At 37.0% G+C, this 26,377-nt stretch overlaps 1 protein-coding gene across 11 annotated transcripts in view; it reads left to right on the top strand.

The window, feature by feature from the left end:
• LOC148653551 (T-cell receptor beta-2 chain C region) overlaps nucleotides 1–26,377 on the top strand; it is a 219,471-nt gene that overhangs the window by 151,855 nt on the left and 41,239 nt on the right. For 2 of the 11 annotated variants that reach the window (XM_088648703.1, XM_088648705.1), the window contains exons 1-2: nucleotides 19,289–19,352; nucleotides 19,461–19,765. The exons of 7 other annotated variants lie outside the window; for them this stretch is intronic. In XM_088648703.1, coding sequence (XP_088504829.1) covers nucleotides 19,304–19,352; nucleotides 19,461–19,765 — 354 coding nt within the window. In that variant the 5' untranslated portion in view covers nucleotides 19,289–19,303. Of the gene's footprint in view, nucleotides 1–19,288; nucleotides 19,353–19,460; nucleotides 19,770–26,377 lie in introns of those variants that run through there. 2 more of the 11 variants (XM_088648706.1, XM_088648707.1) reach the window with 1 other exon arrangement.

The following is a 26,377-nucleotide window of genomic DNA, read 5'->3' as shown; positions in this document are numbered from 1 at the left end:
TCAAAAATTAAGTTGACCATTCCTGACACACTCTTTTGATTTTGGCAGTGTTGAATGGTCTTTTCAGACTAATATTTCGATTCAGAGAAGAACAATTTCAAGTCAAATGAGTGGAATATTGAGAAAATTGTCTTTGAGAAATATTTGAGCCCTAACCCTAACTAGCAAAACCCGAAGCTAGGGTTAGGGTTTTATTCCCATTCAATGTAGACAGTTTTTGATGGCATGGCTGTGTTTTAGGGCTGAAAGGATACCCAGGAATATAGTTCTTTCTATGTTTTCTAACCATTTTTTTCTGACCTATATGGCTGTATAAAGTGCTTTGTCCCAAAAAAGAATGGTGTCTGAACTGCCGTACAAGCAACAGTTCAAAATAACCTGATTGAAGTTTTAAACTCTTGCCAAGGGCTTTGAAATCATGGGCATATTAACAGATAAAGCCAAAATGTCTAAGTTGTTTTGGACTTTTAGGCCACTTAAGCCTAAACATACATTTTTTCAGCACTCTGTTCAAAACAAAATTTCCAATGAAACAATACCTTTCAAAAATTATGTTGACCATTCCTGACACACTCTTTTGGTTTTGGCAGTGTTGTATGGTCTTTTCAGACTATTATTTTGATTCAGAGAAGAACAACTTCAAGTCAAATGAGTGGAATATTGAGAAAATTGTCTTTGAGAAATATTTGAGCGATAACCCTAACTAGCAAAACCCGAAGCTAGGGTTAGGGTTTTATTCCCATTCAATGTAGGCAGTTTTTGATGGCATGGCTGTGTTTTAGGGCTGAATGGATACCTAGGAATATAGTTCTTTCAATGTTTTCTAAACATTTTTTTCTGACCTATATGGCTGTATAAAGTGCTTTGTCCCAAAAAAGAATGGTGTCTGAACTGCCCTACAAGCAACAGTTCGAAAGAACCTGATTGAAGTTTTAATCTCTTACCATGGGCTTTGAAATCACAGCCATATTAACAGATAAAGCCAAAATGTATAAGTTGTTTTGGACTTTTAGGCCACTGAAACCTAAGCGTACATTTTTTCAGCACTCTGTTCAAAACAAAATTTCCAATGAAACAATACCTTTCAAAAATTATGTTGACCATTCCTGACACACTCTTTTGGTTTTGGCAGTGTTGTATGGTTTTTTCAGACTATTATTTTGATTCAGAGACGAACAACTTCAAGTCAAATGAGTGGAATATTGAGAAAATTGTATTTGAGAAATATTTGAGCGCTAACCCTAACTAGCAAAACCCGAAGCTAGGGTTAGGGTTTTATTCCCATTCAATGTAGACAGTTTTTGATGGCATAGCTGTGTTTTAGGGCTGAAAGGATACCTAGGAATATAGTTCTTTCAATGTTTTCTAAACATTTTTTTCTGACCTATATGGCTGTATACAGTGCTTTGTCCAAAAAAGAATGGCGTCTGAACTGCCCTACAAGCAACAGTTCGAAAGAACCTGAATGAAGTTTTAAGCTCTTGCCCTGGGCTTTGAAATCACAACCATATTAACAGATAAAGCCAAAATGTATAAGTTGTTTTGGACTTTTAGGTCACTGAAACCTAAGCGTACATTAATTCAACACTCCATTCAACAGAAAATTTCCAATGAAAGAATACCGTTCAAAAATTAAGTTGACTATTCCTGAAACACTCTTTTGGTTTTGGCAGTGTTGTATGGTCTTTTCAGAATAATATTTCGATTCAGATAAAAACAATTTCAAGTCAAATGAGTGGAATATTGAGAAATTTGTCTTTGAGAAATATTTGAGCCCTAACCCTAACTAGCAAAACCCGAAGCTAGGGTTAGAGTTTTATTCCCATTCAATGTAGGCAGTTTTTGATGGCATGGCTGTGTTTTAGGGCTGAAAGGATACCTAGGAATATAATTCTTTCTATGTGTTCTAAACATTTTTTTCTGACCTATATGGCTGTATACAGTGCTTTTCCCCAAAAAGGAATGGTGTCTGAACTACCCTACAAGCAACAGTGTGAAAGAACCTGATTTAACTTATAATCTCTTGCCCTGGGCTTTGAAATCACAGCCATATTAACAGATAAAGCCAAAATGTATAAGTTGTTTTGGACTTTTAGGCCACTGAAACCTAAGCGTACATTAATTCAACACTCCATTCAACAGAAAATCTCCAATGAAAGAATACCTTTCAAAAATTAAGTTGACCATTCCTGACACACTCTTTTGATTTTGGCAGTGTTGAATGGTCTTTTCAGACTAATATTTCGATTCAGAGAAGAACAATTTCAAGTCAAATGAGTGGAATATTGAGAAAATTGTCTTTGAGAAATATTTGAGCCCTAACCCTAACTAGCAAAACCCGAAGCTAGGGTTAGGGTTTTATTCCCATTCAATGTAGACAGTTTTTGATGGCATGGCTGTGTTTTAGGGCTGAAAGGATACCCAGGAATATAGTTCTTTCTATGTTTTCTAACCATTTTTTTCTGACCTATATGGCTATATAAAGTGCTTTGTCCCAAAAAAGAATGGTGTCTGAACTGCCGTACAAGCAACAGTTCAAAATAACCTGATTGAAGTTTTAAACTCTTGCCAAGGGCTTTGAAATCATGGGCATATTAACAGATAAAGCCAAAATGTCTAAGTTGTTTTGGACTTTTAGGCCACTTAAGCCTAAACATACATTTTTTCAGCACTCTGTTCAAAACAAAATTTCCAATGAAACAATACCTTTCAAAAATTATGTTGACCATTCCTGACACACTCTTTTGGTTTTGGCAGTGTTGTATGGTCTTTTCAGACTATTATTTTGATTCAGAGAAGAACAACTTCAAGTCAAATGAGTGGAATATTGAGAAAATTGTCTTTGAGAAATATTTGAGCGATAACCCTAACTAGCAAAACCCGAAGCTAGGGTTAGGGTTTTATTCCCATTCAATGTAGGCAGTTTTTGATGGCATGGCTGTGTTTTAGGGCTGAATGGATACCTAGGAATATAGTTCTTTCAATGTTTTCTAAACATTTTTTTCTGACCTATATGGCTGTATAAAGTGCTTTGTCCCAAAAAAGAATGGTGTCTGAACTGCCCTACAAGCAACAGTTCGAAAGAACCTGATTGAAGTTTTAATCTCTTACCATGGGCTTTGAAATCACAGCCATATTAACAGATAAAGCCAAAATGTATAAGTTGTTTTGGACTTTTAGGCCACTGAAACCTAAGCGTACATTTTTTCAGCACTCTGTTCAAAACAAAATTTCCAATGAAACAATACCTTTCAAAAATTATGTTGACCATTCCTGACACACTCTTTTGGTTTTGGCAGTGTTGTATGGTTTTTTCAGACTATTATTTTGATTCAGAGACGAACAACTTCAAGTCAAATGAGTGGAATATTGAGAAAATTGTATTTGAGAAATATTTGAGCGCTAACCCTAACTAGCAAAACCCGAAGCTAGGGTTAGGGTTTTATTCCCATTCAATGTAGACAGTTTTTGATGGCATAGCTGTGTTTTAGGGCTGAAAGGATACCTAGGAATATAGTTCTTTCAATGTTTTCTAAACATTTTTTTCTGACCTATATGGCTGTATACAGTGCTTTGTCCAAAAAAGAATGGCGTCTGAACTGCCCTACAAGCAACAGTTCGAAAGAACCTGAATGAAGTTTTAAGCTCTTGCCCTGGGCTTTGAAATCACAACCATATTAACAGATAAAGCCAAAATGTATAAGTTGTTTTGGACTTTTAGGTCACTGAAACCTAAGCGTACATTAATTCAACACTCCATTCAACAGAAAATTTCCAATGAAAGAATACCGTTCAAAAATTAAGTTGACTATTCCTGAAACACTCTTTTGGTTTTGGCAGTGTTGTATGGTCTTTTCAGAATAATATTTCGATTCAGATAAAAACAATTTCAAGTCAAATGAGTGGAATATTGAGAAATTTGTCTTTGAGAAATATTTGAGCCCTAACCCTAACTAGCAAAACCCGAAGCTAGGGTTAGAGTTTTATTCCCATTCAATGTAGGCAGTTTTTGATGGCATGGCTGTGTTTTAGGGCTGAAAGGATACCTAGGAATATAATTCTTTCTATGTGTTCTAAACATTTTTTTCTGACCTATATGGCTGTATACAGTGCTTTTCCCCAAAAAGGAATGGTGTCTGAACTACCCTACAAGCAACAGTGTGAAAGAACCTGATTTAACTTATAATCTCTTGCCCTGGGCTTTGAAATCACAGCCATATTAACAGATAAAGCCAAAATGTATAAGTTGTTTTGGACTTTTAGGCCACTGAAACCTAAGCGTACATTAATTCAACACTCCATTCAACAGAAAATTTCCAATGAAAGAATACCTTTCAAAAATTAAGTTGACCATTCCTGACACACTCGTTTGGTCTTGGCAGTGTTGTATTGTCTTTTCAGAATAATATCTCGATTCATAGAAGAACATTTTCAAGTCAAATGAGTGGAATATTGAGAAAATTGTCTTTGAGAAATATTTGAGCCCTAACCCTAACTAGCAAAACCCGAAGCTAGGGTTAGGGTTTTATTCCCATTCAATGTAGACAGTTTTTGATGGCATGGCTGTGTTTTAGGGCTGAAAGGATACCTAGGAATATAGTTCTTTCTATGTTTTCTAAACATTTTTTTCTGACCTATATGGCTGTATAAAGTGCTTTGTCCCAAAAAAGAATGGTGTCTGAACTGCCGTACAAGCAACAGTTCAAAATAACCTGATTGAAGTTTTAAACTCTTGCCAAGGGCTTTGAAATCATGGGCATATTAACAGATAAAGCCAAAATGTCTAAGTTGTTTTGGACTTTTAGGCCACTTAAGCCTAAACATACATTGATTCAACACTCCATTCAACAGAAAATTTCCAATGAAAGAATACCTTTCAAAAATTAAGTTGACCATTCTTCTCACACTCTTTTGGTTTTGGCAGTGTTGTATGGTTTTTTCAGACTATTATTTTGATTCAGAGACGAACAACTTCAAGTCAAATGAGTGGAATATTGAGAAAATTGTCTTTGAGAAATATTTGAGCCCTAACCCTAACTAGCAAAACCCGAAGCTAGGGTTAGGGCTTTATTCCCATTCAACGTAGACAGTTTTTGAAGGCATGGCTGTGTTTTATGGCTGAAAGGATACCTAGGAATATAGTTCTTTCTATGTTTTCTAAACATTTTTTTCTGACCTATATGGCTGTATACAGTGCTTTTCCCCAAAAAGGAATGGTGTCTGAACTACCCTACAAGCAACAGTTTGAAAGAACCTGATTTAACTTTTAATCTCTTGCCCTGGGCTTTGAAATCACAGCCATATTAAAAGATAAAGCCAAAATGTTTAAGTTATTTTGGAATTTTAGGCCACTGAAACCTAAGCGTACATTGATTCAGCACTCTGTTCAAAACAAAATTTCCAATGAAAGAATACCTTTCAATAATTAATTGGACCACTCCTGACACATTCGTTTGGTCTTGGTAGTGTTGTATTGTCTTTTCAGAATAATATTTCGATTCAGAGAAGGACATTTTCAAGTCAAATGAGCGGAATATTGAGAAATTTGTCTTTGAGAGATATTTGAGCCCTAACCCTAACTAGCAAAACCCGAAGCTAGGTTTAAGGCTTTATTCCCATTCAACGTAGACAGCTTTTGATGACATGGCTGTGTTTTAGGGCTGAAAGGATATCTAGGAATATAGTTCTTTCTATGTTTTCTAAACATTTTTTTCTGACCTATATGGCTGTATACAGTGCTTTGTCCCAAAAAAGAATAGTGTCTGAACTGCCCTACAAGTAACAGTTCCAAAGAACCTGATTGAAGCTTTAAACTCTTGCCAAGGGCTTTGAAATCATAGGCATATTAACAGATAAAGCCAAAATGTATTAGTTGTTTTGGACTTTTAGGCCACTTAAGCCTAAACATACATTGATTCAGCACTCTGTTCAAAACAAAATTTTCAATGAAAGAATACCTTTCAATAATTAATTGGACCACTCCTGACACACTCGTTTGGTCTTGGCAGTGTTGTATTGTCTTTTCAGAATAATATTTTGATTCAGAGAAGGACATTTTCAAGTCAAATGAGCGGAATATTGAGAAAATTGTCTTTGAGAGATATTTGAGCCCTAAACCTAACTAGCAAAACCCGAAGCTAGGGTTAAGGCTTTATTCCCATTCAACGTAGACAGTTTTTGAAGGCATGGCTGTGTTTCATGGCTGAAAGGATACCTAGGAATATAGTTCTTTCTATGTTTTCTAAACATTTTTTTCTGACCTATATGGCTGTATACAGTGCTTTTCCCCAAAAAGGAATGGTGTCTGAACTACCCTACAAGCAACAGTTCGAAAGAACCTGATTTAACTTTTAATCTCTTGCCCTGGGCTTTGAAATCACAACCATATTAACAGATAAAGCCAAAATGTATAAGTTGTTTTGGACTTTTAGGCCACTGAAACCTAAGCGTACATTAATTCAACACTCCATTCAACAGAAAATCTCCAATGAAAGAATACCTTTCAAAAATTAAGTTGACCATTCCTGACACACTCTTTTGATTTTGGCAGTGTTGAATGGTCTTTTCAGACTAATATTTCGATTCAGAGAAGAACAATTTCAAGTCAAATGAGTGGAATATTGAGAAAATTGTCTTTGAGAAATATTTGAGCCCTAACCCTAACTAGCAAAACCCGAAGCTAGGGTTAGGGTTTTATTCCCATTCAATGTAGACAGTTTTTGATGGCATGGCTGTGTTTTAGGGCTGAAAGGATACCTAGGAATATAGTTCTTTCTATGTTTTCTAAACATTTTTTTCTGACCTATATGGCTGTATAAAGTGCTTTGTCCCAAAAAAGAATGGTGTCTGAACTGCCGTACAAGCAACAGTTCAAAATAACCTGATTGATGTTTTAAACTCTTGCCAAGGGCTTTGAAATCATGGGCATATTAACAGATAAAGCCAAAATGTCTAAGTTGTTTTGGACTTTTTGGCCACTTAAGCCTAAACATACATTTTTTCAGCACTCTGTTCAAAACAAAATTTCCAATGAAACAATACCTTTCAAAAATTATGTTGACCATTCCTGACACACTCTTTTGGTTTTGTCAGTGTTGTATGGTCTTTTCAGACTATTATTTTGATTCAGAGAAGAACAACTTCAAGTCAAATGAGTGGAATATTGAGAAAATTGTCTTTGAGAAATATTTGAGCGATAACCTTACTAGCAAAACCCGAAGCTAGGGTTAGGGTTTTATTCCCATTCAATGTAGGCAGTTTTTGATGGCATGGCTGTGTTTTAGGGCTGAAAGGATACCTAGGAATATAGTTCTTTCAATGTTTTCTAAACATTTTTTTCTGACCTATATGGCTGTATAAAGTGCTTTGTCCCAAAAAAGAATGGTGTCTGAACTGCCCTACAAGCAACAGTTCGAAAGAACCTGATTGAAGTTTTAATCTCTTACCATGGGCTTTGAAATCACAGCCATATTAACAGATAAAGCCAAAATGTATAAGTTGTTTTGGACTTTTAGGCCACTGAAACCTAAGCGTACATTTTTTCAGCACTCTGTTCAAAACAAAATTTCCAATGAAACAATACCTTTCAAAAATTATGTTGACCATTCCTGACACACTCTTTTGGTTTTGGCAGTGTTGTATGGTTTTTTCAGACTATTATTTTGATTCAGAGACGAACAACTTCAAGTCAAATGAGTGGAATATTGAGAAAATTGTATTTGAGAAATATTTGAGCGCTAACCCTAACTAGCAAAACCCGAAGCTAGGGTTAGGGTTTTATTCCCATTCAATGTAGACAGTTTTTGATGGCATAGCTGTGTTTTAGGGCTGAAAGGATACCTAGGAATATAGTTCTTTCAATGTTTTCTAAACATTTTTTTCTGACCTATATGGCTGTATAAAGTGCTTTGTCCCAAAAAAGAATGGTGTCTGAACTGCCCTACAAGCAACAGTTCGAAAGAACCTGATTTAACTTTTAATCTCTTGCCATGGGCTTTGAAATAATAGGCATATTAACAGATAAAGCCAAAATGTATTAGTTGTTTTGGACTTTTAGACCACTTAAGCCTAAACATACATTGATTCAGCACTCTGTTCAAAATGAAATTTCCAATAAAAGAATACCTTTCAATAATTAATTGGACCACTCCTGACACACTCATTTGGTCTTGGCACTTTTCTATTGTCTTATCAGAATAATATTTTGATTCAGAGTAGGACATTTTCAAGTCAAATGAGTGGAATATTGAGAAAATTGTCTTTGAGAAATATTTGAGCCCTAACCCTAACTAGCAAAACCCGAAGCTAGGGTTAGGGTTTTATTCCCATTCAATGTACACAGTTTTTGATGGCATAGCTGTGTTTTAGGGCTAAAAGGATACCTACAGTTGGAATATAGTACTTTCAATGTTTTCTAAACATTTTTTTCTGACCTATATGGCTGTATAAAGTGTTTTTTCCCAAAAAAGAATGGTGTCTCAACTACCCTACAAGCAACAGTTCGAAAGAACCTGATTGAAGTTTTAATCTCTTACCATGGGCTTTGAAATCACAGCCATATAAACAGATAGAGCCAAAATGTATAAGTTGTTTTGGACTTTTAGGCCACTGAAACATAAGCGTACATTAATTCAACACTCCATTCAACAGAAAATTTCCAATGAAAGAATACCTTTCAAAAATTAAGTTGACCATTCCTGACACACTCTTTTGGTTTTGGCAGTGTTGTACTGTCTTTTTAGAAAAATATTTCGATTCAGAGAAGGACATTTTCAAGTCAAATGAGCGGAATAGTGAGAAAATTGTCTTTGAGAGATATTTGAGCCCTAACCCTATCTAGCAAAACCCTAAGCTAGGGTTGGGGTTTTATTCCCATTCAATGTAGACAATTTTTGATAGCATGGCTGTGTTTTAGGGCTGAAAAAATACCTAGGAATATAGTTCTTTCTATGTTTTCTAAACATTTTTTTCTGACCTCTATGGCTGTATACAGTGCTTTGCCCCAAAAAGGAATGGTGTCTTAACTACTCTACAAGTTACAGTTCGAAAGAACCTGATTTAACTTATAATCTCTTGCCCTGGGCTTTGAAATCACAGCCATATTAACAGATAAAGCCAAAATGTATTAGTTGTTTTGGAATTTTAGGCCACTTAAGCCTAAACGTTCATTGATTCAACACTCCGTTCAACAGAAAATTTCCAATGAAAGAATACCTTTCAAAAATTAAGTTGACCATTCCTGACACACTCTTTTGGTTTTGGCAGTGTTATATGGTCTTTTCAGAATAATATTTCGATTCAGATAAAAACAATTTCAAGTCAAATGAGTGGAATATTGAGAAAATTGTCTTTGAGAAATATTTGAGCCCTAACCCTAACTAGCAAAACCCGAAGCTAGGGTTAGGGTTTTATTCCCATTCAATGTAGACAGTTTTTGATGGCATGGTTGTGTTTTAGGGCTGAAAGGATACCTAGGAATATAGTTCTTTCTTTGTGTTCTAAACATTTTTTTCTGACCTATATGGCTGTATACAGTGCTTTTCCCCAAAAAGGAATGGTGTCTGAACTACCCTACAAGTAACAGTTTGAGAGAACCTGATTTAACTTTTAATCTCTTGCCAAGGGCTTTGGAATCATAGGCATATTAACAGATAAAGCCAAAATGTATAAGTTGTTTTGGACTTTTAGGTCACTGAAACCTAAGCGTACATTAATTCAACACTCCATTCAACAGAAAATTTCCAATGAAAGAATACCTTTCAAAAATTAAGTTGACCATTCCTGACACACTCTTTTGGTTTTGGCAGTGTTGTATGGTCTTTTAAGAATAATATTTCGATTCAGATAAAAACATTTTCAAGTCAAATGAGTGGAATATTGAGAAAATTGTCTTTGAGAGATATTTGAGCCCTAACCCTAACTAGCAAAACCCGATGCTAGAGTTAGGGTTTTATTCCCATTCAACGTAGACAGTTTTTGATGGCATGGCTGTGTTTTAGGGCTGAAAGGATACCTAGGAATATAGTTCTTTCTATGTTTTCTTAACATTTCTTTCTGACCTCTATGGCTGTATACAGTGCTTTGCCCCAAAAAGGAATGGTGTCTGAACTACTCTACAAGTTACAGTTCGAAAGAACCTGATTTAATTTATAATCTCTTGCCCTGGGCTTTGAAATCACAGCCATATTAACAGATAAAGCCAAAATGTATTAGTTGTTTTGGACTTTTAGGCCACTTAAGCCTAAACGTACATTGATTCAACACTCCGTTCAACAGAAAATTTCCAATGAAAGAATACCTTTCAAAAATTAAGTTGACCATTCCTGACACACTCTTTTGGTTTTGGCAGTGTTGTATGGTCTTTTCAGAATAATATTTCGATTCAGATAAAAACAATTTCAAGTCAAATGAGTGGAATATTGAGAAAATTGTCTTTGAGAAATATTTGAGCCCTAACTCTAACTAGCAAAACCCGAAGCTAGGGTTAGGGTTTTATTCCCATTCAAAGTAGACAGTTTTTGATGGCATGGCTGTGTTTTAGGGCTGAAAGGATACCTAGGAATATAGTTCTTTCTTTGTGTTCTAAACATTTTTTTCTGACCTATATGGCTGTATACAGTGCTTTTCCCCAAAAAGGAATGGTGTCTGAACTACCCTACAAGCAACAGTTTGAAAGAACTTGATTTAACTTTTAATCTCTTGCCCTGGGCTTTGAAATCACAGCCATATTAAAAGATAAAGCCAAAATGTATTAGTTGTTTTGGACTTTTAGGCCACTGAAACCTAAGCGTACATTAATTCAACACTCCATTCAACAGAAAATTTCCAATGAAAGAATACCTTTCAATAATTAATTGGACCACTCCTGACACACTCTTTTGGTCTTGGCAGTGTTCTTTTGTCTTTTCAGAATAATATATTGATTCAGAGAAGGACATTTTCAAGTCAAATGAGTGGAATATTGAGAAAATTGTCTTTGAGAAATATTTGAGCCCTAACCCTAACTAGCAAAACCCGAAGCTAGGGTTAGGGTTTTATTCCCATTCAATGTAGACAGTTTTTGATGGCATAGCTGTGTTTTAGGGCTGAAAGGATACCTAGGAATATAGTTCCTTCTATGTTTTCTAAACATTTTTTTCTGACCTATATAGCTGTATACAGTGCTTTGCCCCAAAAAGGAATGGTGTCTGAACTACCCTACAAGCAACAGTTCGAAAGAACCTGATTGAAGTTTTAATCTCTTGCCATGGGCTTTGAAATCACAGCCATATTAACAGATAAAGCCAAAATGTATTAGTTGTTTTGGACTTTTAGGCCACTTAAGCCTAAACATACATTGATTCAACACTCCATTCAACAGAAAATTTCCAATGAAAGAATACCTTTCAAAAATTAAGTTGACCATTCCTGACACACTCTTTTGGTTTTGGCAGTGTTGTATGGTTTTTTCAGACTATTATTTTGATTCAGAGACGAACAACTTCAAGTCAAATGAGTGGAATATTGAGAAAATTGTATTTGAGAAATATTTGAGCGCTAACCCTAACTAGCAAAACCCGAAGCTAGGGTTAGGGTTTTATTCCCATTCAATGTAGACAGTTTTTGATGGCATAGCTTTGTTTTAGGGCTGAAAGGATACCTAGGAATATAGTTCTTTCAATGTTTTCTAAACATTTTTTTCTGACCTATATGGCTGTATAAAGTGCTTTGTCCCAAAAAAGAATGGTGTCTGAACTGCCCTACAAGCAACAGTTCGAAAGAACCTGATTTAACTTTTAATCTCTTGCCATGGGCTTTGAAATAATAGGCATTTTAACAGATAAAGCCAAAATGTATTAGTTGTTTTGGACTTTTAGACCACTTAAGCCTAAACATACATTGATTCAGCACTCTGTTCAAAATGAAATTTCCAATAAAAGAATACCTTTCAATAATTAATTGGACCACTCCTGACACACTCATTTGGTCTTGGCACTCTTCTATTGTCTTATCAGAATAATATTTTGATTCAGAGTAGGACATTTTCAAGTCAAATGAGTGGAATATTGAGAAAATTGTCTTTGAGAAATATTTGAGCCCTAACCCTAACTAGCAAAACCCGAAGCTAGGGTTAGTGTTTTATTCCCATTCAATGTAGACAGTTTTTGATGGCATAGCTTTGTTTTAGGGCTGAAAGGATACCTACAGTTGGAATATAGTTCTTTCAATGTTTTCTAAACATTTTTTTCTGACCTATATGGCTGTATAAAGTGCTTTGTCCCAAAAAAGAATGGTGTCTGAACTGCCCTACAAGCAACAGTTCGAAAGAACCTGATTGAAGTTTTAATCTCTTACCATGGGCTTTGAAATCACAGCCATATTAACAGATAAAGCCAAAATGTATAAGTTGTTTTGGACTTTTAGGCCACTGAAACCTAAGCGTACATTTTTTCAGCACTCTGTTCAAAACAAAATTTCCAATGAAACAATACCTTTCAAAAATTATGTTGACCATTCCTGACACACTCTTTTGGTTTTGGCAGTGTTGTATGGTCTTTTCAGACTATTATTTTGATTCAGAGAAGAACAACTTCAAGTCAAATGAGTGGAATATTGAGAAAATTGTCTTTGAGAAATATTTGAGCGATAACCCTAACTAGCAAAACCCGAAGCTAGGGTTAGGGTTTTATTCCCATTCAATGTAGGCAGTTTTTGATGGCATGGCTGTGTTTTAGGGCTGAAAGGATACCTAGGAATATAGTTCTTTCAATGTTTTCTAAACATTTTTTTCTGACCTATATGGCTGTATAAAGTGCTTTGTCCCAAAAAAGAATGGTGTCTGAACTGCCCTACAAGCAACAGTTCGAAAGAACCTGATTGAAGTTTTAATCTCTTACCATGGGCTTTGAAATCACAGCCATATTAACAGATAAAGCCAAAATGTATAAGTTGTTTTGGACTTTTAGGCCACTGAAACCTAAGCGTACATTTTTTCAGCACTCTGTTCAAAACAAAATTTCCAATGAAACAATACCTTTCAAAAATTATGTTGACCATTCCTGACACACTCTTTTGGTTTTGGCAGTGTTGTATGGTCTTTTCAGACTATTATTTTGATTCAGAGAAGAACAACTTCAAGTCAAATGAGTGGAATATTGAGAAAATTGTCTTTGAGAAATATTTGAGCGATAACCCTAACTAGCAAAACCCGAAGCTAGGGTTAGGGTTTTATTCCCATTCAATGTAGACAGTTTTTGATGGCATAGCTGTGTTTTAGGGCTGAAAGGATACCTAGGAATATAGTTCCTTCTATGTTTTCTAAACATTTTTTTCTGACCTATATAGCTGTATACAGTGCTTTGCCCCAAAAAGGAATGGTGTCTGAACTACCCTACAAGCAACAGTTCGAAAGAACCTGATTTAACTTTTAATCTCTTGCCATGGGCTTTGAAATAATAGGCATTTTAACAGATGAAGCCAAAATGTATTAGTTGTTTTGGACTTTTAGACCACTTAAGCCTAAACATACATTGATTCAGCACTCTGTTCAAAATGAAATTTCCAATAAAAGAATACCTTTCAATAATTAATTGGACCACTCCTGACACACTCATTTGGTCTTGGCACTCTTCTATTGTCTTATCAGAATAATATTTTGATTCAGAGTAGGACATTTTCAAGTCAAATGAGTGGAATATTGAGAAAATTGTCTTTGAGAAATATTTGAGCCCTAACCCTAACTAGCAAAACCCGAAGCTAGGGTTAGTGTTTTATTCCCATTCAATGTAGACAGTTTTTGATGGCATAGCTGTGTTTTAGGGCTGAAAGGATACCTACAGTTGGAATATAGTTCTTTCAATGTTTTCTAAACATTTTTTTCTGACCTATATGGCTGTATAAAGTGCTTTGTCCCAAAAAAGAATGGTGTCTGAACTGCCCTACAAGCAACAGTTCGAAAGAACCTGATTGAAGTTTTAATCTCTTACCATGGGCTTTGAAATCACAGCCATATTAACAGATAAAGCCAAAATGTATTAGTTGTTTTGGACTTTTAGGCCACTGAAACCTAAGCGTACATTTTTTCAGCACTCAGTTCAAAACAAAATTTCCAATGAAACAATACCTTTCAAAAATTATGTTGACCATTCCTGACACACTCTTTTGGTTTTGGCAGTGTTGTATGGTCTTTTCAGACTATTATTTTGATTCAGAGAAGAACAACTTCAAGTCAAATGAGTGGAATATTGAGAAAATTGTCTTTGAGAAATATTTGAGCGATAACCCTAACTAGCAAAACCCGAAGCTAGGGTTAGGGTTTTATTCCCATTCAATGTAGACAGTTTATGATGGCATAGCTGTGTTTTAGGGCTGAAAGTATACCTAGGAATATAGTTCTTTCAATGTTTTCTAAACATTTTTTTCTGACCTATATGGCTGTATAAAGTGCTTTGTCCCAAAAAAGAATGGTGTCTGAACTGCCCTACAAGCAACAGTTCGAAAGAACCTGATTTAACTTTTAATCTCTTGCCATGGGCTTTGAAATAATAGGCATATTAACAGATAAAGCCAAAATGTATTAGTTGTTTTGGACTTTTAGGCCACTTAAGCCTAAACATACATTGATTCAGCACTCTGTTCAAAATGAAATTTCCAATGAAAGAATACCTTTCAATAATTAATTGAACCACTCCTGACACACTCGTTTGGTCTTGGCAGTGTTCTATTGTCTTTTCAGAATAATATTTTGATTCAGAGAAGGACATTTTCAAGTCAAATGAGTGGAATATTGAGAAAATTGTCTTTGAGAGATATTTGAGCCTAACCCTAACTAGCAAAACCCGAAGCTAGGGTTAGGGTTTTATTCCCATTCAACGTAGACAGTTTTTGATGGCATGGCTGTGTTTTAGGGCTGAAAGGATACCTAGAAATATAGTTCCTTCTTTGTTTTATAAACATTTTTTCTGACCTATATGGCTGTATAAAGTGCTTTGTCCCAAAAAAGAATGGTGTCTGAATTGCCCTACAAGCAAGTGTTCAAAAGAACCTGATTTAGATGGTTTTCTAAATATTTTTTTCTGACCTACAGTATGTGTTGTATCAGTATTTTGCAAAAGTGATGGGTTGAATATGTCTATTTTGTGAATGTACATTTTTTGTACTGCCTTGAAGATTTTGTATCAATTTTTCTTTTAAAAAAAGAAGAGAAATTTGGGAATTGTGATATTTTAATGTTCTCTTTCCTTTTTTTTTTCTTGCATACATACAGTAGCTCTATATACTGCATTACCCTAAATGGGGATGTTGTCAAAATCCCCAAAAAACTAAAGATTGAAAGAAAGTGGTTAAATGTCTTAATCTGTTGCATTTGGTATTGAATAAATGCATTTATTTTTCCTGGCTCTTAACCTATTTAACGCTTATACCATGCTCATGGAATGTATGATTCCACACAAAATTTCCATTAGCAGAATACTTACATTCAAGAAAAGAAATTGTACCACAGTTGATACATTTAATTTGATGTGACAAGGCTGCTTAGTTTTTCAGACTAATATTTTGATGTCCTGAGTTATATTTTCTTCTTAAATGAGTGTTAGGTTGCATTGAAGAAAATCTGATCCCTAACCCTAACTACCCAAACCCTTAGCTAGGGTTAGGGTTAGTATTATTAAAAAAAATAGAGGCTGTGTTTTAGGACAGAAGTGAAATTTAGGAAATGTGATATTTTAATGTTCTCTGCACATTTTTTTTCTTGTATATACTGTATGCCTATGCTGTATGTCAAATCCAAAGCTAGGGTTAGGGTTAGGTTTTCAAATAAACTTAGGCAATTTTTCACCTCATGGCTGTGTTTTCCTGCAGGAATTACATTTAGGAAAAGGTTTTTTCAATGTTATCTTCACAATTGTTTTCTTCCATATGAGGCCATATTCAGTATACTGCATTATTCCTTACGGGACTGATGTCCAACTTGCCCTAAAAGCCAAGGCTTCAAAGATAGTGATTCTTGTGTTCAGACTCTTGCATTTGCTTTGAATGCACAGGCATATTCACAAAGGAAAGCAATTCTCCATTAGTATTGCTGACTCTTAGCCTAGTTGAGCCTGAAACCATGCTCATTGAGAAAACCATTCAACATAAAATTTCTCATAACACAGAACGTCTCAAAAATAAACTTTCACCATTACTGATGCATTCTGTTTGGTTTGGTGAGCTGGCTTCACACTTATATCTTGATTCAGTGAAGGTTATTTTCCACTCAGAGCAGAGGAGCATTATGGAACGTCTTTGAGAAACGTCTTAATCCTAACCATAAGGTACTGTATGAGTTAGGGTAAGGTTTCCCGAAAAACATAGGCAATTTTTGAACACATGGCTGTGTTTTCGGGCAGGAATTTCAGTCCATTTAGGAAAAGTGATATTTCCATGTTATCTTAAATTTATGTTTTTCCATATATGGCCATATACAGTATGTATATGGAGTTTTCTATGTTCTCCCTGTGTTTAAATTGTTGTGAATTTTCTTCCAGGACATCTGGCCCTGGTGTGAGTGTGTAGTAAATGTTTATGTACTGTATGCGCTGCACTGGAGTGCGGTGTATCCTGCTTTGTGCCGTTGCTTACCTGGATTGGCTCCTTCTTCCCTGCAACCCAAAATTGGATGAAGCGGTTAGAAAATGGACTGATAGAAGTATTGGCACACTGTGTTCAGTTCAACTGATGTTTTCAAAACTCTTTTCTCAGCTACACACCCAGCTGAATTCAACTGCATGAATAAGATTAATTATATTAACTACAATCACATGCTCTGGTACCACCAAAGAGAAGGCTAAAGAGCTTTGGAGCTGATAGGATATATGATGGCTTATCAAGCCTATCATGAAGGCAATTTTAAAGCAATTTTCAAATTAACTGGAGATGCAAGAAACAATGGCTCTTTAGAGATTTCCTCAGTAACAGCTGCAGAAAGCACTGTGTATTTCTGTGCAGTCAGTAAACACGGTGCTGCAGATCAACTCTTTCCTCTACAGAAACCCCGTTGAGCCACAGCCTCACAGGTGGTGGTTACACAGGAACGATTGTATCTACTGAACATTGCTAAACCACAGGTTCCTCATAGTAATGGGGTACAAAATAATATCAGAATCTTTCAGACTCAAGGAAAATGGCATGAAAGCCTCTGTATGTAACTTAATTGTGGTGTGTTGTGCCAGAACAATAGAAGAATATATTGAGACAATTGTTCGGATAAGGAGTTGGGTAAAAGCCATGAGACAATGACCCAAATTTTTTTTAAGAAGTACCAATCCTAAATTCAAAGCCCTTAATGCATATTAGGATTTCATCAACAACTATTTACCTCCTGCCTTTAATAATGAATTTTCATATTTTTCACCTGTGTTGCTCATATTTAAGTACTTTCAAATAATATAAGGTTGATGGAGCTGGTGAAGTATGCAGAGAAAATAACACTGAGAAAGGAAGATCCGTAGTCCATTGTTATATACAGTATATAAAACTTAGTTAATGCAGGTAGCTATAGTTTGTCTTACTCTCAGGCCTTCTAATAAATATATTTAATAATATTAATTTACATTCCTTTAAATTATTGACACCCAGATGGCATGGTGGTGCAGTGGTTAGCATAGCTGTCTCTCACCACTGGGGCCTTGAGTTCAATTTCTCATGTGCTATTTGTGTGGAGTTGAATGTTCTAATTCATTTGGTGCTGAGATTTTCTCCCACAGTCCAAAAATATGCTGGTTGGTTAATTGGCTTCTGCGAAAATTGGCCCTGGTGTGAGTATGTGCCTTTTTATGTGTGTGCCCTGTGATGGTCAGGCATCCCATTCAGGGTGTATCGTGCTTTAATAAACCCCGCCTCCCCTCTGATGTCATGATCATGGCCTCATGGTACAACAGTGAGGAAGAGAGGCTGCTGTCTCTCGCAGACCTGCTGGCTCTGTTGCAGGATGACGGCTGCTGTGTGGATTGTTGTCATCGTAGTGTGGATTTGTCAGAGTAAGATACTGTACAGTATATACCTTATACATCACATATCTGAGCTACAAAAAAGAACAGATGGAATTCAAGTGTGGCCTCAATCTGACACTGAAGACCATGTGGAGGAGCAGTGTGTTGTAGTTTTTTTCACAGAGTGATGAATTTTCATCATGCTGCACAATTGAGACACGTGAGAACACTGGAACAGCCTAAAAGATAGATTAAATTGTGAAAGTGAGAATCATCCTGCTTTAATTGTGAAGTATTAAAAATGTGTACCACAAAGGAAAGAATAAGTACAAACAACTTAACTTGTATTTAATAGAGTGTCATATATTAAAAATGCTTTTGTTTTCATGGTTACTTTTTCAGGTAGCTGCGATGGTGTTCTGATTTCCCAGTGGCTCCAGAATGTGTTAAGTCATCCCAGCAGCTCAGTGGAGATGCACTGTTACCAGAATGACACAGACTTTATAAATATGTACTGGTACAGACAAATGAAAGACCAAGGTCTTGTTCTTATCGCCATGTATGTAAAGGGAAACAACCCAACCTATGAAGAGGATTTCAGATCAGGATACAAAGTGAGCAGTTCTGAGGCTAAGAAGTGGTCTTTGACAGTGGAGATTGTGAAGCCTGAAGACAGCGCAGTGTATCTGTGTGCAGCCAGTGAGCACAGTGACACAGGAGGGCTCAGCTCTGAGTCAAATACCAGCAGAGGAGGCTCCTTCCAGCAGCAAAACCCTCTGTGTGACAGGAAACAGCTGAGTCCTGAAGAGACCTGCAGATTCTGAGTTCCAGAGTCTCACTAGCTGAAGAACAGCACTTTTCACTGGGGACGCTGAGCTGGGAGCTTTGAGATAGTGTTGGGTTATTGATTTTGCACATTTACTTATTTTTTAAAACATCACTTTGGACTGGTAGTAGATTGTCAAAAATATATGCAATTATTTCAAGTAGATGCTCTAAATAAATTCATAAGAGAATTCAACATAACTGGAGATGCGTCAAAGACCAACTCTTTTCAAATTGTTTGCCAAAAATTCTCTCTGAAACTCTACTTCAGTAGAGTTTTACTTCAGTCTATAGTACAAGTGCTGAAGTAAACCGTTACATTAGTTTCATCTAAAGAGATATAAAAAATAGCTGTCAGTATGTAAAAAAGGAGATACAGAGAATTAATGAATTCCAGTATCAGTTATGATGAGTTCACTGTCTCTCCAATACTGTGATGTCACTTCCAGTCTCCCTCCCATTCAGAGCTCTCAGCCCAGGTCAAGGCTGCTGTGCTGCTCTTCTCTCTCCAGCACTGAAGTGTCAACATGCTCAGAGTTTTCATTGGGGTCACTGTGTTACTGCACTGGCTCACAGGTGAGTGAAGTGAAATATAGTTAAGTTTGAATTTATTTTGATTTAGTTCTCATAAACATCTGCAAATTCTGCTCATTTACTAATTAATGCCTTTAACTCTTTTCTCAGATCCTTCAAACTGTCTCAATGTCCAGCAGTCTCCTCCTGCACTGTATAGGAACTCTGGAGCTACTGACCCTGCTGAACTCCACTGCATGAATAAGATGAATAACATTGACTATAATCGCATGCTCTGGTACCAGCAAAGAGAAAGCAAAGAAGCTTTGGAGCTGGTAGGATATATGATATCTGATCAAGCCTATCCTGAAGAGAAATTCAAAGCAAACTTCAAATTAATTGGGGATGCAAAAAACAATGGGTCTTTAGAAATTTCTTCTGTGACAGCTGCAGAGAGTGCTGTGTATTTCTGTGCAGTCAGTAAACACGGTGATGCAGATCACCTCTTTCCTCTACAGAAACCCTGCTGAGCCACAGCCTCACAGGTGGTTCAACAGCAAATATCTACCTACTGCACATAGCTAAACCACAGGTTCCTCACAGTACAGTATCTAAATATATAATGGCACAAAAAATGAGTATATTAAAATATTTCAAATTCAAGGAAAATGACGTGAAAGCCTTTTCTGTGTAACTTAACTGTGGTGCATTGTGCCAGAACCATGGAGGAATATAATGAGACAATTGTTCAGATATGGAGTTAGTTAAATGGTATGATACAATGATCCAGTTTTGGAAAAAAAAACAACAATCCTAAGATCAAAGCCAGTTAACCATCAGTACTTATGATTTCAGCAACAACCACTTACCTGTTGCCGTTAACAATGATTTTTCATGCTTATTTTTCCCGTGTTGCTTATATTTATGTACTTTTAAGTAATATGAGGTTGATGGAGCTGGTGGAGGGATGCCTAGAAACAAACACTGGGAAAGGAAGATCCGTAGTCCAGTAGTTTCATATATAAACCTTAGTTAATGGTGATTAACTAAGATGATTGGCGGAAGCCAAACTTTGTCTTGCTCTAATAGGTATTCTATTAAGATCATTTTCTCTTTCACAAGAATCAACTCATCGATGACACTAAATCTGAGCATATATTTACCGTAAGATGACTTTACATTATTTACTCCCTTAACCCATGTAATAAACCCCGCCTCTTCTCTGATGTCATGATCATGGCCTCATGGTACACTAGTGAGGAAGAGCGGCTGCTGTCTCGCGCAGACCTGCTGGCTCTGTTACAGGATGACTGCTGCTGTGTGGCTTGTTCTCGTCGTGGTGTGGATTTGTCAGAGTAAGACGCTGTGTATACCTTCTACATCACATCTCTGCGCTACAAAAATGAGCAGATGAAATTCGAGCGTGTCCTCAATGTGACACTGAAGACCATATTGAGGAGCAGTGTGTTGTATTTTCTTTCAGAGAGTGGTGAATTTTCATCAGGCTGCATAATTGAGAGAAATGCAAATAATGAAACAGCCTAAATGATAGATTAAATTGGAAAAGTGAGAATCAACCTGCTTTAATTGTGAAATATTGCACATATACTGTACTGGAAAACAAAGGCAAACACCTTCACCTATATTTAATAGGGTGTCATATATTAAAAATGTTTTTTGTTTTTATGGTTACTTTTTCAGGTGGCTGCAACGATGCTTTGATTTCCCAGTGGCCCCAGAATGTGTTAAGTCATCCCAGCAGTTCAGTGGAGATGCACTGTTACCAGAATGATACCGATCATATATATATGTACTGGTACAGGCAAATGAAAGGCAAAGGTCTTGTTCTTATTGCCATGTACGTAAAGGGTAACAACCCAACCTATGAAGAGGATTTCAGATCAGGATACAAAGTGAGCAGTTCTGAGGCTAAGAAGTGGTCTTTGACAGTGGGGAGTGTGAAGTCTGAAGACAGCGCAGTGTATCTGTGTGCAGCCAGTGAGCACAGTGACACAGGAGGGCTCAGCTCTGAGTCAAATACCAGCAGAGGAGGCTCCTTCCAGCAGCAATACCCTTTGACAGGAAACAGCTGAGACCTGCAGATTCTGAGTCCCAGTGTCTCACTATCTGAGGAACAGCACTGTTCACTGGAGACACTAAACTTGGGGCGTTGATATAGTGTTGGGTTCTATTCACAACCCTTAAAATAGCACATTTCTAACATTTCTTGCCATGTTAGTCTGAGGTGTCCTTGGGATGGATACAAAAAACATATATTATTAAAATTCTCAAATTTTAATTTTTGTCATATTTGTAAAACATTAAAAATAGTCAAATATAGTATAATATCAATCCACCCTTCCAGTTTCAGTAAATGGTTTGTGCTATGAGAGTCTGAGCTGGACTCTAATCTAGACCAATACAGGACAATACCCTGGGCAGGAAGTCACTCTGCCACAGAGCACACAGACACACATGCATGTAGAATGCAAATGCGCAATGCCCATTCAGCTGGACAGCAAGTCTTCAAATTGTTGAAGGACATTGGAGTACCCAAAGAAAGCCCACGCAGACCCTGGAACATCTTCCAAACTCCACACAGATGTCTAGCATCAAACCTAAGACACAAGGATTCAGAGGGCAGCAGTACCATACTAACCACCAGGCAGCCACAGCAAACTACTCACAACATTCTATATTTTGTTTTAAATGGCCCAGTACCTTATGTAGACTAAATATACCCAGCAGGTGGAGATACACTCCCAACAGTTGGTGGAAGTGATGAAAACGGGTTTTGACAACCTGCAACATCATTTCCCATTACGGAAACATGAGCCTAGAGTAGGGCTGCATTTTCATTTCTCTCCAGAACTGAGGCAAGATGGTCAGAGCTCTGTGTGGAGTTGCTGCATTACTGAGTCTCATCCCACGTAAGAATCTCAAACATGTTTTCTGACAGGAATGAGAGATAGGGTGCAAATTACTTTGGATACTTATTTATACCATTTTTATTGTAACGGTTATAGCATTGTTTAGAAACATTTGTTTACAGACTAATATTGCCTTTTTACAAATTCATTCTCTAATTTACAATAATGGCAACCTTACCTGTAGGCTTTTGCCAACCTCTCTCTGTTTCCACAGGTCCTGTGGCTGGCATCACATTTAAACAGACTCCTTTCCTGTCCAGTAGATCAGAACAGAAAGTAGACATTCACTGCGAACATGATGACAACAGCTATAACTATATGTACTGGTACCAGCAACTGGAAAGTAAAGGAGCTCTGGAAATGATTGGATATGGTTACAGCTTGCAGGAACCAAACTATGAAGATAAGTTCAAAGCAAGGTTCAAACTGAACAGAGAAACAACCCAAAAGGGCTCCTTGACAATTTCCAATTCAACACTTGAAGACAGCGGCACATACTTCTGTGCAGCCAGTATACACAGTGCCTCATATAGTCTCTTGTCTCTGCAATAACTTCATACTCAGACAGGAAAACCACAGAGTTCTTTTTTCTATATTCTTCTTTACAGAAATAACTTGAATAGACAATACAGTACATGAATTCAGATAGGAATGCACAGAGATTTTATACCTATTTGCAAACAATTGCTACACAAAACTTTTTTAAGATGAGGGCTTTTCGGACAGCCCCATAGTGCCAAAGTACTGGCAGTGCCAACATGTCACCTTTGCATTTCATGTTTTAAGTGGTCTGCCCAAGTCTTTTAGACTCCTTACAGGATCCTAGCTCTTAATCATTGTTCCCTTCTCAGGGAAGGCTGTGTTTGCTTTTTACCTTGTTCTAGAAGAGACTAGATCATCTCACCAACACTTCCAATCATCTTACTTTAGCAGGACAATCATATTCAGTCTGTGACAGCCACTTGTAATTTTAACTAAAATCATTCCAACTTAACCAGGCATTGGGGTATTCGACAGCATTAATCCATTTCACCCAGTAAAGACTGAAACCTAACTCTGTTCTTAGTGGTTATTGGTAAAGAGATACTTTCCTGGCTGATCCTGTTTGACCAGGATGTCTCTGTAACTAAATCCCATGACCCTGACAGCAGCAGCCAGTCTGTGGTTTCTCATCTCACACTGTGACCAACTCCCACCCAGCTGTCTGCTGAAGGTCTGGACTGGACCTGTAACATCTAAACTCTTCTCCCTCCACTACAGGAAGAAAGTACACTGTTGCATTGCCTAGTTGGGTCCAACATTTCCAGTTCCTAATGCCTCGAGACAGCTGTTGTTCAGGGAGCCTACCCTATTCTTCAGCAGCACACTTCAGCCCCATTGAGCCTGGTAAACTGCCACACAGCCCGTCTGTACAGCTCCTGTAATACCCTCAGTATAGCCTAAACTATTTTCTATAGCATTTCTGACCCCCTGAGTCCCCCAGGCCTGCAAACTAGCCAACCCACTGGAAGTGAGCACTCTCAGGAGCTCTCACTATACCTCTCCTTCCTAGCTGGAACCAAAATACAGATTGAAACCTTGAAATACAGATTTTTTTCTTAGCTGGTCTTACAACCCTCTTTATTGACCAGAAGTAATGGTCAGTTTCGTACAGAGAGTATCCCAACAGCCCCTTTCCTCATGTGGAATTCCACTCCATCTGAGTTTTAATTACCCATTCAGACTAGCTGTGCCTTAACTCCCAGTTCTCTGAGTTAACAGGTGACAATCCTGGCTCAAGGCCACTCCCAAGGCCTGTGTTTTGAGCCAAGATGGTAGATTTCTCATAGGGTTTCTCAGCATGCGCATTAACTCTGCAGTGATATCAGTGAAGATCAAGCTCTTAAAACTTTCAAGACATTTTAAAAGTGATACTGATCAACTTCCACTTGGTTAATATTATCCATAATTTAATATTATGATTCATATTAAGCTATGCACATTTTTTTTTCAATAACAATGACTGCACAATCTTATCTTCAAAATAGAAACTGTTTTTTTCTGGATTAATTTTGTTTTTCATTTAATGAGGAAACCAACCCCGGTTCTTCAGAGGCACAACCTTATAGCCTTAAAACAGGCAAGATCACATCCTCAATAGATGAAGACTTAAACTCAACGTTATTCCTAATCAAATTATGGAATGGAGTCAATTATGTCATTAAGGACTTAAATGGAACAAAACCTGAAAATCCTGTGTCTCTCCTGTGATGAGGATAGAACAGCAACTCACAACTCTAGTCCTGGAAGGCCAGATATTTTGTTTCTACCAAAGCCTTTAATTACCTAATTTAATGCATTATTTGCTCAATTAGATGGGTTGAAGCCTTTCCATGTTGTTAAGAAATACCTGGAAAACCAGAAGAGTTGGACTCCCCAAGGATAGAGCGTTACTAGAGCAGACCTTCTTGGATGCACCTCTCGAGGATGTTACAGGCATAGATAAGGAAAATTAAGCTGTATCTCAAGTCAAGAGAAATGTGAGAACTGTCCTACAGCTGGTGTCACAGGGGCGTACCACAGAGAGGGTGGTGCTTCTAATTTGCTTTCATAAGATTATGAGAGTACTCCTGTCACTCTTGAGGGACCAGGATATGTGGCTGGGCTGGAGAAATGGGCACATTGTTTTTTTGTTTCCTTCATATCCACATTATTACAAGTAAGATTTTCCAAACTAGCAGAAAATAAGCATAATCTTTTTCAGTGGCTTCATTGTTTTGTTTGCTTCTTTTGTATTCATTTCCTTCTAGTCAGAATTCTAAGCCATCCATTTCACCTTTTTCCTCTTAAGTTGTTTCAGATGCAGTCATAGTCACTCAGAGGCCTGAAAATGTGATCAAAACGAATGGGGATCCTGTTACACTGTACTGTGAACACGATGACAACAACCATGATAACATCTACTGGTACCGCCGAGGAAAAGATGGGGGTTTTCTTTTAATAGCGTATTCTTATGGTGCTAATATGGTGGCCAATGAAAAGGCTTTTGAAAAGGGATTTAAAATGCTAAGACCAGAAATCAAGAACTCTTCTTTAGAAATACAAAGTCTCAAGGAGGAGGATGCGGCAGTGTATTTTTGTGCATCGAGTGTCACACATTGTCTCAGGCCTGCCTCACAGCTGCACAACAACTAACGCTGAGCCCCATCTCTCAAACATCTAAAGTTCCTATACTGTACTTTCAGGAAGTTTTAATAATCTAATAGTAATAACAACACTTTACCTCGGACACACTTAGACATTCCAAAGCTTTGCATTCTCTTAATAAACAAATAATATATACATTAAAACTATTAATGTTATATACATTAAAAATGTATAACTGTTTATCATATTTATAACAGTTCAACTTTCAATATATTAACTAGACTGTCTATTATTTGTCTCACGCATTAATATACTGTATATTTTAGTTGATTTTTTTATACAGCTTTTGAAAAAAGGATAGATGTCCAGTATTTTGCCTGATATTTATTCTGTAATGAATATATAATAATCAGTTTACTCTTCAAGCTAAGGTGGTGGTTATAAAAGTTTTAACATTTTACACGTAGGGTATAACAGTGGCACGGTGGTTAGCATTGCTGTCTCTTAGCGCTGGAGCTATGAGTCCATTTCCTGGGGTGCTATCTGCTGGGAGCTTGTGCTGTATTTTCTCCCCATGTTAATGTGGGGTTTTGTTGGGTGCTGTGGTTTCCATCCAGAGTCCAAAGACATGCTGGTAGGTTAATTGACTTCTGGGTAAATCCAGGGTGTACACTGCCTTGTGCCCGTTGCCTGCCAGGACAGGCTCAAGCTCCCCTGTGCCCCAGAATTGGAAGATGCAGTTAGAAAATGGATCATTTACCCATATAACATGATGATTAATAAAACTGCAAAACAGTATTACCAAACATTACAAGGGGGTAGTGAGATGAGCACAGAGTTTCCAGAAAGCAGAAACAAAGACTTCTGTGTTTCACAGACATTTTCATGTAAACAGTTGAATTGGTAATGCGTTTTCTCACTTTGAAATGGGCCTAGTACCATTCCTGGGCTGAATATACCCAGCAGGGGGAGATACAATCCAATAAATACTGATGAGGTTTAAATGATGTTATCCACAGATCTGCTCTTATT

Source organism: Lepisosteus platostomus, chromosome 10, assembly GCF_059453375.1.
Source record: "Lepisosteus platostomus isolate fLepPlt1 chromosome 10, fLepPlt1.hap1, whole genome shotgun sequence".
In the NCBI taxonomy this organism is placed as follows: domain Eukaryota; kingdom Metazoa; phylum Chordata; class Actinopteri; order Semionotiformes; family Lepisosteidae; genus Lepisosteus; species Lepisosteus platostomus.
This window is presented reverse-complemented; position numbering and strand designations above follow the sequence as displayed.